The 13133-nt window shown below is 45.6% G+C and overlaps 1 protein-coding gene across 1 annotated transcript; it reads right to left on the bottom strand.

Annotated features, from left to right (window-relative positions):
* Positions 1-164: 164 nt before the first annotated feature.
* Positions 165-12472, bottom strand: MAPK1IP1L (mitogen-activated protein kinase 1 interacting protein 1 like). Its single transcript, XM_033063209.2, has 4 exons — positions 12382-12472; positions 4567-4594; positions 3375-4088; positions 165-2917 (listed from the first exon to the last, which is right to left on the bottom strand). The coding sequence occupies exons 2-4, from the start codon at positions 4588-4590 to the stop codon at positions 2906-2908; spliced, it is 750 nt and encodes a 249-aa protein (XP_032919100.1). The 5' UTR covers positions 4591-4594; positions 12382-12472; the 3' UTR covers positions 165-2905.
* Between the last annotated feature and the right edge of the window lie 661 nt (positions 12473-13133).

Here is a 13133-nt window from a genome sequence, read left to right as displayed (position 1 = left end):
AATCCAGCACAGGAATTGTTCAGAGGCAGGGAAAACACACACACAACTCTTCACAGGTAAAAATCAGTCCCATTCTTCCTCTGGAACAAGCAAGCCCAGATGTTTTCTTTCCTAATTACCAAGGGATTTGTGAACAGGCAGTACCTGACATGCTACACCAGAGCCATGGTTGCATCCACATTTAATATCCCTCATGTACAGGCTGCAAATATCACAAAAGGAAGAGGAAAAACACTCACAGAAGTCAAGTAATTCTGATTTTATATTCAGGCTTTGCAAATCAAGGATGTCCTATTTTTACTATTCATTCAAGGCAAAAGTCTACACAGGCATGTCAAAAGCAGGAATTGAAAAACAGTGAACACAACAGTCTTGAAAATACGTTTAATGTCTAATCTTATACAAAAGTGACAGCATTTTCAAAAAAATATCAAATCCTGTATTTATAGCTTCTCACTATCATACAGCAATATTTGTTTCATCTAAAGAAAATACAGCAGCAGGTGATAATCTATACTTTAAAGATGTGATTGCTTATATTTCGTATTGTAAACAAATGCAGTATGTCAACCTCAAAGCACAAGTCAAAAACGAACTCCTCAGCAATTGAACTCAAAATGATGCATAGAAATGTACAAATTCCATTGCAAAAGCTTCAGGCCAGAAGTTGCTCACACTTGACATAACATGTGATAAAGTTACTACACGGTATATAGTGACACCTTGAGTTTTTACACAATAGATTAACAGGAATACCCTTTTCACTGCTATGCAAAGAACTCTGCTCACAAAAACAAAGGGGTTATGAAACAGTTTTCATGACCTCAAGAAATACGAATATACATTGAAAAACATCCCATATATATTGAATTTTAGCCTAAATGTTCCAGTAATAAATCCTGCCTATTTCAGGAAGAACCTAGAAGTCTAGTTACTTTTACAAAACCCCTTTCCAAAAATCATTACTTGCTACTTTTGCTTTATCCTTTCCTACCTCTTCCCATTCCCTGCAGAGACATATGGCCAGTGCAATTCCAACTGGAGTGCTGCTACTGCATGATCCATTCATTTGGAATAAATGGTTTTTTTTCATTACAATGATTTACAGTCTAAGGCTGCAGGTATCAAAAAAGCACTTGAGCAAATGCAGTCAATGTTGCTTATGTTAATTTTTAATTAGTCTTGCCAAGTCTGCTTGGGGGTTTTTTTAAGGTTAGTGAAGACTTGCACTTTTGGTTCTTAATCCAAGGGTTAAGTTGCTGGGGTTTAAGTTGAAATGTTAAAGTATTTTTGTTCAGCTCCAGTACTGTCTTCCTAAAACAAAAAATAGACATTCCTTTGCTATCAGCTTTCATGATGTTGGATTGAAGCACCCACAGTTTAGCTGGCTGCTTTCTCCTGCAAAAACATTGTAGGACTTTGCCATAAAGGCTGTGACTGCCAAGGAGCATCACCAGCAGGTCACCCCATGTGCTTTCAGAGTGTCCATCACACACATGCAGGAAGCCACAAACGTACTGGAAGAGAATTAACTCGTGTTCACAGTTCCATGATACAAAGACTCCCTAATGAGCTACCATGTGAAGCAAAATCTGTTCCTAATTCTACCCACAGAGGCTAAGCTAGGAGATCCCCAGCTGGGGAGGAAACAAACTGGTCCAAGTGTAGGCCATGAAGTACCACCGAGAGACGCGGCTGTGTCCCCGCAAACCCCTCGGACGTGCTTGGCACAGGTATGGCAAGAACACAAAAACTCAGGGCAGTGCCCCCTGGGAGAGGCAGCTGCACAGCAGTGCACAGGCTTCCTGACATTCATTTTCTCCCAAATTCCACCTACTCTGTGAGGTATGCAGACACCCAGCTGGGCACAGGGGGCTGCTCCCAGGGACAGCAAACGGGACCCCCTCGAGCCCAACCGCGGCAACGAGATCTCTGTCCTGACACGGCTGTGCCAAAAACTGCTGGGAAGGGAATGCTCAGGTTGGGTTTTAAGCTCAAGTTCAGTTTCCAGGGACTCTGAAAAAGTCTGCCAGGTTTACACAACCCAGCCAAGTCAAATTTGAAATGACTAGAACCCAGGTCAGAAATAGGGAAGTACCTACGTGGGGATCAGTTTCTCTTTACACAGACCAAGCCAAACTTCCAACCACCACAGAATGAGAACTGGCAACGGGATGTCCTCATTTGCATGCATAAAACTCACATTTTGCTGATTCAAAGTTAACTGCACATCCAGGTTATTTCACTTGCACAGGAATGCCTGTTTGTGAACACCAACAGTGTGCTGACAAGTCACACCAAGGATTCCAAACGTGGCTCTTCTCCTCCGTAGTCCCAGACCGAGCAATTGGTTTGAGTATGTACAAAATGCTGAGAAAACCTTCGAGTTCACATGCTCTGTCTTGTTAGTTTGAATTACTGTAGCACGTTCAAAAATTAGGTTTCTTGGCTAAAATGTTGAAACACTTTCTCTATTGACTTTTTAGAATAACCTGAAAATAGACAAAATATGACTATCCATCTGTTCAATGACCAGCAGGAGTCTGGCAGCGAGACTTAAAGCATTAATGGAAATTTAAGAATTAACTTTTTTCAATTCCATGGGCCTGATTCTTTATAATCCTTACATGGCAACTCCTGTTTTTCCAAGGAATACTTGCCAACATAAGAACCACAGTTGTGTTAGTTGATTTCTTCTCTTTGTATTTCACTTGATTAAACCAAATAATTATGCCAGCACATGAGCAAGGTAAATTGATGTAAACTGCTCCTTCATACCTCAAATGCACATACAAGAGGCAATATTCTTCATAGCCCCATACATTACTGAAACAAAAACTGTAAAAATCTCTGTAAGTAGTGGATGAAGGTGGAAAACTACAGTATCTTGTTGCCCAGAATGTATTCAGCGGTAAGGCTGCAAGAGACAAGAAATTATGGTCAATATAAGCTTTTCATACAGCAGTTCACTCACAATTACAAATATTGTTAATTAACCACAAATTCATCCTTATATTTTGTTATTCTCTCCCTACTGCTCTATCAGTAATCTCTCTAGATTTAAGAGATGAGAATATTTTCTCTTTCAGAATTATTACAATGCCTTCCCCCCTTTTTTGGCTTTTAGTCTTTCCAAGCAGTGGAAGACCATTATAATGCTCCAATTTAACATAATTTAGCAGTTCTAGTATATATTGACACTAGAATGTGTAACTATATTTCCCCTAGTATATTTAATATGTAACAAGTTGCTGTGAAGAATAAAACAGGTGTGCTGAAACTCCTTACCTGCACTAACAGCTTTTACTACTCAATTTCCCCACTTTAAAAGCGAAACCCTTTAGAGTAATTTGAGACCAAAACGAAATACTCACATGGGGACCACCAGGCATTGATGGAGCACCAGCAGGACCAGATGGCACTTGAAAAGGATTAGGGGGCGTAGGATATAGTCCTGGAGCTGGATATGATCCTGTGGGTGGAGGGAAGGGGCCGGGCGGTGACGGTCCCCACGTTCCGGGCGGGACCGTACCCCACGGTACTGTCGGCGCAGCCCCCGGAGTCTGGGTAGGAGCGGAATATGGCCCTGGGGGTGGATATGGCATGCTGGGAGCAGGATACTGCCCTCCCATTGTTGGTCCCCATGCTCCAGAGGGCATGGATCCCCATGGCCCAACAGGAGCAGGAGGTGCAGCTGGCTCTGTTGGACCTCCGTAAGGTCGTGGAAGCTCTGGAAAGGGCATATTTGGTGGAGGGTACTGCCCTGGAGGGACAGGACCTGGCACAGTTGGGGGTGGATATGGACCACCAGGAGGAGGGCAGGAGGGTCCAGTAGGAGGAGGAGGAAATGGAGCAGGCGGTCCCGGGGGCATTGAAGGATACATTCCCGTGGGAGGAGGTCCGAAGGGCACGCTGGAAGCCGAGGTGTTCGGTGGCAGTCCGGTCGGAGTCATAGGGGGGGCGCTGGGGTTATTCCAAGGGTTGGAAGCCGGCCAGCCCTGCGGAGGCTGCCCGGGCTGCTGGCCAGGCTTGCTGCTGCTCACTTTGGAGGTTTTAGCAGGCGATTGGTCTGGTAAAGCATCTGCCAACTGAAAGACAAAGCGGCGGTGAGAAGGGAGCGCGGCCGGCAGAACTGCAGACATCCCCCAGCACGTGGGCACAGCTCCCGGGGCTGCACACAGATCGTTACATTCATTCGTGTGCAGCTCCCAGCACTAAGGCAGCACTGACAGGCCGCAGTTAAAGAGCCAGAGATAAAAGGCGACCCACCACACAGAACAACAGGCAATTGCAGCACAAACCTGCAAACATTTTCCTACATTTCCATTACAACTATCCTGATGCCATGAGAGCACAGCTCCTTTGATAGAACCCACGAGGCACCCAGCAGCTTCCGATGTTTAGTCCAGAGATTGCTACATCTACCCAAAAGGAAAACACCACACTGAGACACACAGAGGGAATCTCTCAGCTGTCAGCTCCCCTTTTCCTTCAAAAAAACTATGTCAGCTTTTGGAATAATCAACACAACTGGCTGATCTTCAGGAAAGAAAAACTGTTACTTACCGAAAAATCATCAGTTCCAGACATTGTGCTGAAAAGTAAGGTAAGATAAAGTGAAATTTGTTGAAAATAATAAAGGTATTTTTAAGCAAGACTTCATGAGACATCTACATTTGTCTCATTTGGAGCACAGCAGGTGCTGAACCAGCAGCACCTCCTGGTGCCTTGGTTCCAGTGCCTGTGGCTCACAGCAGCTCCTGGAGCTCAGATCAGGGTGATCAGTGCCCAGGGCTGCTGGGACACCTGTGCCAGGTGCTGCTTTGGGGATCCCCAGTTAGTGAGAATAAATTTACTCTTTGTGTTTTAGCCCTGGATTTATTGCTGTCCCAGCTGCCTCCCTGTGCTCACACCTTTATCTGGATAAAGTTGCCATGAAAAGGAAAGTCCTGAGCCCCTACCTGCCTCCTCTCAAACAGGTGTGACACAGGGTGTAAATGGGTCACACTGCAATTGGAAAAAATATTTTAAGCATTCATATGGAGCATATGGAGCCTGCCCAGGCAGGGATGCCTGGGAATGATTCCAGGTGTTTTCTAAACTTGGAAATTGGATTTGGAAAAGGTATAGCAGGAGTCTTGAGGCTGAAGTCAATGCCTCTAAACCAAAACATGATTAAATCAGAGAATCATAGAATGGTTTGGGTTGGAAGGGACACTAAAGAACACTTAGTTACAACCCCCTGATGTGGGCAGGGACACCTTCCACTAGCCCAGGCTGCCCCAACCCCATCCAAGCTGACCTTGGACATTCCAGGGATCCAGGGGCAGCCACAGCTTCTCTGGGTGCTCTGTGCCAGGGCCTCATCACTCTCAAAATCCTTCCCAATCTCCCACCCCTCCCTGCCCTCTGGCAGTGAAGCCATTCCCTGTGTCCTGTCCCTCCATCCCTTGTCCCCAGTCCCTCTCCAGCTCTCCTGGAGCCCCTTTAGTCTCTGAGCTCTCCCTGGAGCCTTCTCCTGTCCAGGTGAGCACCCCCAGCTCTCCCAGCCTGGCCCCAGAGCAGAGGGGCCCCAGCCCTTGCAGCAGCTCTGTGGCCTCCTCTGGACTTGTCCCAATGGGTCCATGTCCTTCTGATGTTGGGGACCTCAGAGCTGGAATCCCCACAAGGATCTTATTGCCAAAAATAAAAAGAACTATAGCTTGCTGATGGGTTTATCCTTCAATTATTTCAGAATAAATAATAACACCACAGGCAGAGGATGCTCTTGTTTACATTCACCAACTGCAGCAACTGGCCAGAGGTGTCACTAATACACATCCAACTTCCAACCTCTCCACACTGCCAAAAAATATAGGCATCCAAAAACAGGGACCAATGAGCCATATTAACAAATAACCAGAGGTGAGGAACTGTTAAAAAGATGACCAAGAGCAGTCAGAAACTTTTAGGGGAGAGTGAAGGAGCCAGAAAGGAATGTAAGAGAAGAAAAAATGTAAAATGCAAGTCAAGAGTACAAATACTACTGCAGAGTTGGTTCCCACAAAACACAATCCAATTCCCCTTGGCTACTAAGACAGAGAATGGTCTCAGAGATGGAGGTTTGTACAAAAAGCCCAGACCAAATAGGTTTATATTAGATTAATATATATCCACATTATTTACATTATATTATTTGTACAATCTTCTCTGAAGCTGTAAGTTTGTTACTATCTACAAAATCTCCTGATGTCAGGGCAGTTCTGGATCAGCCAAGGGCCCATTTAGCTCAGCATCCCATTTTATCCTAACAGTGACCAGGAGAGAAGAATGAGAACAGGAATGCCACCCCAACACTTCAGTGATTCCAAGCTCAGACACCTCCTAAGCTGTAGGCAATTTCCATGGAACAATAACCCTCAAATCATTCCTTTTCCTCACTTAGATGAGGGGATGTCTCATTTGCCCTCTTCAGAGTTGTTCCTACAACACCCACTGGCAAGGAACTCCCCAGGCTGCTATTTGTTGCACAAAAGCCACCTCCTTTTTTTGTTCTAAACCTGGATTTTACTACTTTCACTTGTTGCTCCTCCGTTCTTGCAGCTGAGGAAACCAGCAGATCTATTCTTATCCACCCTGCCCATGCTGATCATGATCCTACAGATTTTTACCATTTTCTTTCAGCTCTGCCTTCTCCAGGCTGAGCTCCCCTGACCCCTGTGCAGCAGCTCTTCCTACCTTTGATTATTCTCCCCACTTCAATTCAAGGCTTTTCCAACTCTTTTGTATCTTTTGGGATGAATGACAAGAAAGAACCACAGAGAATTGAAGATGTGGGATAAGCATTGATTTATACAGTATCATAATTATGCTCTGGTTTGTCTTCTATTTCCTTCCTAATACTTCTTAATTTTTCATCTGCTTTTAGATCCCTATGGAACTGACACTTCTGTGGCAATAATTCACTCCTCAGTGTCAAGGGTCAGCCCAGCATTTTATATGTGAAATTATATGCACCACTCTACATTTATCTACTCTGAATCACAGCAGATTTATTGCCATTGAATTATTTCTGCCAATTTATTACCTAATCCTTACTTTCCTGAATGGCTTTGTATCAACAAGACACTGCTCATCTCATTCCCCAAATTATTTATGACCACATGGAACAACCCAGACCTCTGTGGAAACACAGTGAACTTTTCAAGTTACACCTAATAATTTAAATAACCCTTTTAAGAAATACCTTGTAATTTAAATAAACCTTTCAAGAAATACCTTGTAATTTAAATAAACCTTTCATGCAACACCTAACAGTTTAAATAAACCTTTTAAGAAATATGTACCTACAAATTTGATGGACCTCAGTGCCTAATTGCACGAATACAAAGGTTGGTTAAAACTCCAGTATTAATTTATAACAGCAGCAGTTCTTTCAAGTAAGGACTCTGTTTCAGATGAGGAACATGCTCAGACCAAGAACTATTTGTTTAAAATTGAGAAACCAACTGAACTACATCAGGGAAGTGATTTCTGCCCCTGCTATTAACACCTCAGCTGTCTGAGATATATCTACCAGAAACTCAATTTCTCTTCAAGAAATACCTCTTCTGCTAAGCAGTAATTAATTTTCGCAATTAACCACACTTAATAAGTTGGCAGGTGCTCTTTGGTGGTACCATAGATCAATTTACCTCCATGGTCAGAGAAGCTATTTAACATAACCCCAAAAATAAAGGAAAACAATCATTAATATACAGACAAGTAAAATAAATCTACATAAGTGCACTAATAATAATAATAATAATAATAATAATAATAATAATAATCATCATCATCATCATCATCATCATCATCATCATCATCATCATCATCATCATCATCATCATAATAATCTTCATCATAATCAGGTTATTAAAAAACACCCCCAAACCAGGTAAAGAGAATCCTCATTTCTTTAGGCAGATGGAAAGATGGGATAAGACCAACTGAAAACCAGATCTGTAACAGATTGAAAAAAGTCCACAGAAGAAGTTGGAACATTTGCTGCGAGGGAGAGAAGGAAGAGAAGCAATGAAACTAAAGGAGAACTCAGAAGAAAATCTTGTGATCTGTCACAAAAGTGTCAGAGAGGAGTAAATTCAAGTCAAGCAGTGGGTGAACACTGTTAAAACAGGTCTGCTTCCCAAATATCAACTAATATCCCCAATATTTGTTAGGAGATCATTCCCAAATATTTCTGTGCCATGAAAATGAAGGGAACAATTCTGCTGCATGATTTATGGAAAAAAAAAAAGTAGTTAAGCATAGCTTATAATGAGATTTAGTGGCTTTTTTACTTTGGCAAGCACACAAGAGCAACATTTGTTGGCAACATTTGGGATAACTGAGCCCATGCCAAGCATGTCAAGGATCCTCTTGCAGACAGGATGGCCTATTTCAGGGATGTTTAAAAAACAGACATTTAATCTGGGTACTGCTACCTTCATTTTGTAAAAAAGAAACTGAAATTACCCTTAACATTCAGACAACATATGAACTCATCTGTACTTAAACCTGCAATCTATATTCCATTCAGGTTGTTCAACACTAGCTAAAGAATTCCAGTCAAAACCTTACAGGAATATCAATTATATTATTACAATTATTGCCCAAGGCATTCACATGCTCACTAATTAAACTCAGAGACAGTGTCAGACAGAAGACCTCCAAGTAACTAAATTTTAAAGTCCCTCCTGGTCACACATGGGCTCAAGATTTTAGAAGAAAAACCCCACACTGAATGGGATTTTTAGAGTCATCAGAATTAACCCATGGACTCCTGAATTAACCAATTATCTCTTGAAGCTTTCCTGGTGCACAAGCTCTGATTTCAGCAGAGAGAAACCCATTCATGGAACAGACATTCATTCTGCCACATTTAAACTCTACTCCAAATTATCCTCCCTGCAGTTGGGATGAAGAAAGAGCAAATGGAAGAAAGAGCAAATGGAAGGGGGGTTCAGGAGTTAAAGTCATTTGGCAGGGAGCAGAAAGACAACAGAGCTGGCAGCACTCAAAGTGAAGTCCTGCTTGCATCCACTGTGAGATAAAATTCCCTTTGTTTTCCCAAGGCCAACGCCCCTGGAAACATCTCTGGCTTTCCAGAAGGCCAGAGCCTGCCAGCTCCAGCTCTGCTGCTCAGGGCACCACCTCAGAGCACACAAACAGCCAGAGGCACGAAACTGGAGAGAGGGATGGACAGAGATGATCAATGCCTGCAAAAAAAAGCTGCCAGGATCTGCATCCCTCTCACCCTTTATCCTGAAGAGCCATGAGAGGCAGGAAGGACTTCACTGCACCTGCCCAGGAATTATACCCTGCAAAACCTTCAGGCCGCCTGGATATCCCTGAGCTGCTCCCAAAAGGTACCAGCAGGCAGGTGAGATGGGTGAGGCTGCACTGGGAAGAGAGGAAGGCTGGGAAGCACAAATCCAACCCAGTTCTGGCAGCAGAGCTCTTCCAGCAGCCTTCACAACCAAGTGGTGACTCTCAGGTCTGTGGAACGCCTGTTTCTGGGAGCGTGGTGCTACGTGTGCCGTGCTAAATCCGTCCTACTAAACAGCTTCCACAACAAACCAGCTCCACGCTGGTTTTTTCAGCTCTAAACCCTCTTGGATTGCATCCATCTCACTGAAACTATGATGTAGTAGCAATTTTTCCCATGCTTTGGCCTTTCCTGGCTTTAATCCACCATCAGTCCTTACAGACCCTCGTTAGCAAGAGCTGTCCAAAGCATTTTTTCTTCCTTACCCAAAACCAAGCATCAACTGCTTTCCTTTTTTTTTTTTTTTTTGAGTTGTATGACATTTTCCCAACACTTGATGTGCCAGATTTAGTTCCTGTCTCCAAGATCATCTTTCAAACACAGAAAAAGGTTTGCTGGCTATGCAACAGGCTGTGCTGCATTTCCACAGGGTGGCACGGCTGCCTCGGCAGAGAGGTTCCTTTGTCACTCTAACATGACTAATTCCTACCAGCATAACCTCATCCACAACAGGATTTCTGCCCACATAAGTGTAACTACCCAACATAGCACAAGGAGAAAATGGAAGAGACACCAAGTCTTTGACGGCTTCTAAATGTTTTCTAAAATATGCAAATTTCTGCAGATTCAGGCGTTAAATATCAACACTTCAGAGCCTTTAAAGAATCCCAGAATGGTTTGGGTTGGAAGAGACTTTAAAGCTCAGCTTGTTCCACTCCCTGCCATGGGCAGGGACATCTTCCTCCACTAGATCCACTTCCAGGGATGGGGCAGCCACAGCTTCTCTGGCACCCCAGGGCCTCCCCACCCTCACAGGGAAGAATTCCTTCCCTGGAAGAAAGTGGCAGTGGGAAGCCATTCCCCCTTGCTCTGTCACTCCATGCTCTTTTATCAGCCCCTCTCCACCTTCCTTGCAGACTCTCTTCAGGTAGTGGAAGGCCACAACTAGATCAGCCTTCTCTTCTCCAAGATGAACCATCCCACCACTCTCAGCCTTTGCTCACAGGAGAGCTGCTGCAGCTCTCTGATCATCTTGGTGGCCTCCTCTGGCCCTTTCCCCATCTTTAAAGCCTCCCCAGTGCTCACACAGCACAAAATAATTTGGTGTGCCCTGGGTGTTTCTCCATTGGGAGAATAAAGTTAACTGACAAACTAAACCAACAGCTCTGTCATCAATGGCTATGAGAGGTTTGGGATATTTCTGCCTCTTTCCCTGTCTGTTATTAATGAAATAAATTACAAAGTCAGTTTTCAGATTTTCAGGACAGATGTCATTAAGATAGACGACCAAATTGTGACATTTACTGTAAATTGCCAACTACCAAAAAGAAAATTAATTCTTCAAAACAGAGGTCCTGGCAGTTTCCAAGAGCTGTAAAACACAAAGCCAGAAAGGATCTGCAATCTGTGCCAGCTCTTCACCCTCGTCAGGCCACTCAATTTCACAGCTGCCTCCCCACCAAGCCCAGAGCTGATCCCTTCATCTGCTCCCCAAACCCAGCCCATCTGTCCCCCACACCCAGCAGGCACAGAGCACAAGGAGGTGCCTTGTTTTGTGTGCCAGCTGTGACACAAAGTCAGGGCACAACAGAGAGCCTCCCCTGTCAAAGATCCCTCCTGTCCACACCACCCAGCCCTTGGAATCCTGAAAAAGATCTATTATCCAGTGGTTTGGAATGATTAAAAGTGATCTTTCAGAGTTGCCTCTAAATTATCTCGAGAGCTGCAAGAGAGCCTCACATCACAGAATCCCAGAACGGTTTGGGTAGGAAGGGACCTTAAAGCTCATCTCATTCCATCCCCTGCCATGGCAGGGACACCTGCCACTGTCCCAGGCTGCTCCAAGCCCTGTCCAACCTGGCCTGGAACAATTCCAGAGATGGGGCAGCCACAGATTTCCTGGGCAGCTCTGTTCTCCTCTCAAGCATTATCAGCTTAATTGCTTTGGATGAAATAAGCACACTCACTATAAAGAGTGACTATCAAACAGGGTTTTGGTGTGTCATCCCCAAATAAAACACCAAACCCACGGGTCACATTCCAGCTGCAAACCCACCTCTGACACAAACCCAGACACCTTCTGTTCCTTGGCAGAGGCTCTTTCCCAGGAAAACTGCTTTTCAGGATTTTCAACTGGCACTACTAAAATGCATTTGAATGAACTCAAGTTCAAGAACACCCAAAATGCTTTCCAGGACTGGCCTGATATTCACCACAAATTTTTCCTTCAGCCCCTGATCTCCACAGGTCTCGGGAAGGGCAGTTTCAGGGCGTGTCATTTTGGTTTCCAAAAGACAAAGCAGCTAGTTTTGTTCTTACATCACTGCCAATAATGCTGAGCACCATGAGATCAGCACCGTTTTCCACGGAATTCACCTGAAAACAAGTTTTCTGTCAGAAACAAAACCTGTCAGGCGAGCAGCACTGATACCACACAGTGCTGGCCCTCCCCTGTAAACCAGCTGCCTTAAACACGTTAAAATTTGATAAACCAACTTCTCCTCAACTCTGAAAAACAGGATTTCCCAAGCCCTTCTTTAGAGAGGATGCTTTAAGTGAAAATCACTTATATGCAATCCACGCTCATTGAGGTGCTCATTAATAAACTACGACCACAAAACACAAAAAAAACCCGAACAAATGTTTAACCCAGCCAAGACAGCGCCGCCACCAGCGCCACAGAGCCACCAAGCCCCGCCACGAGCGACCCCCGGTGCTCTGCAGGGAGCAGCACCGCCCGCCCCCCGCAGGCGGGGCGGCACCTCCGGGATGCCTGAGGCGCGGCCCGGCGGCTCCCCGGCCGCAGCCCCCCTGCCCTCCCGCGCTCCCCGCGGCGGCGCAGGGCCCGTGCTGGCGGCGGGGCCGGGTCGCGGTACCTGTGCGGGGGGAGCCGGCGCAGGCCCGGAGGGACGCGGCGGCCGCAGCTGCACCGCCACCGCGACGGGCACCGGAACCGGAACTGCGTCACGGCGGCCACGCCCACCCCGCCACACCGGAGGGGCGCGCGCTCGGCCACGCCCCTCCCCGGGTGGCTGCGTCACCGGCACCGCCCACCCCGATTGACCACGCCCCTTCCCTGACGCAACGTGCGTAACAGGCGGCTCCCGCTCATAGCCACGCCCATAATTTGACGTCACAAACCACGCCCGTCCGCGTGTCAGCAGCGCAGTCTGGGTGGAGTCACGTGACAGCGAGCGCGGCCCCGCCCCTGCTGGCGCGCGGCGACCCCCCGCGGTCACGTGACGCGTCCCCTGAGGGGAGCCGGCCCGGTGTCCCCCGCAGTGTCCCCGGTGCTCCGGGAGCTGCTGTCAGACAGCATTTCTGCACCATTCTCACCGCTTCCGTTAAAAAAACACAAACTAGTATTTTGATTTGTCGCCCCCCCTCGTCCGTGAATCAAAATCTGCGCCGTGCAGTTCAAGACCAGCAGCAGAAACCAACAAAGCCCAGTGCTTACGTTTCTGTCCCTTCAGCGGAAAAAAGTTGAAATATTCTTCGTGTAAAAAAAAAAAATAAAAAATTAACTACTAAGAAATTAAAATGTTCTTTCTTTGCACAAGGTAAATTGGTAAATTGGCATTGTTGGTTGCAGTAAAAGCTCCAAGAACATTGATTTGTTCAGACCTAC

The sequence above is a fragment of the Catharus ustulatus genome, chromosome 6 (genome assembly GCF_009819885.2).
Source record: "Catharus ustulatus isolate bCatUst1 chromosome 6, bCatUst1.pri.v2, whole genome shotgun sequence".
In the NCBI taxonomy this organism is placed as follows: domain Eukaryota; kingdom Metazoa; phylum Chordata; class Aves; order Passeriformes; family Turdidae; genus Catharus; species Catharus ustulatus.
This window is presented reverse-complemented; position numbering and strand designations above follow the sequence as displayed.

Coding starts and splice junctions, on each gene's coding strand:
- MAPK1IP1L (XM_033063209.2), bottom strand. CDS start 4,590: ATGTCTGGAACTGATGATTTTTCG. Junction 4,089..4,566: donor CTGGAACTGATGATTTTTCG/GTAAGTAACAGT, acceptor TTTGTCTTTCAG/TTGGCAGATGCTTTACCAGA.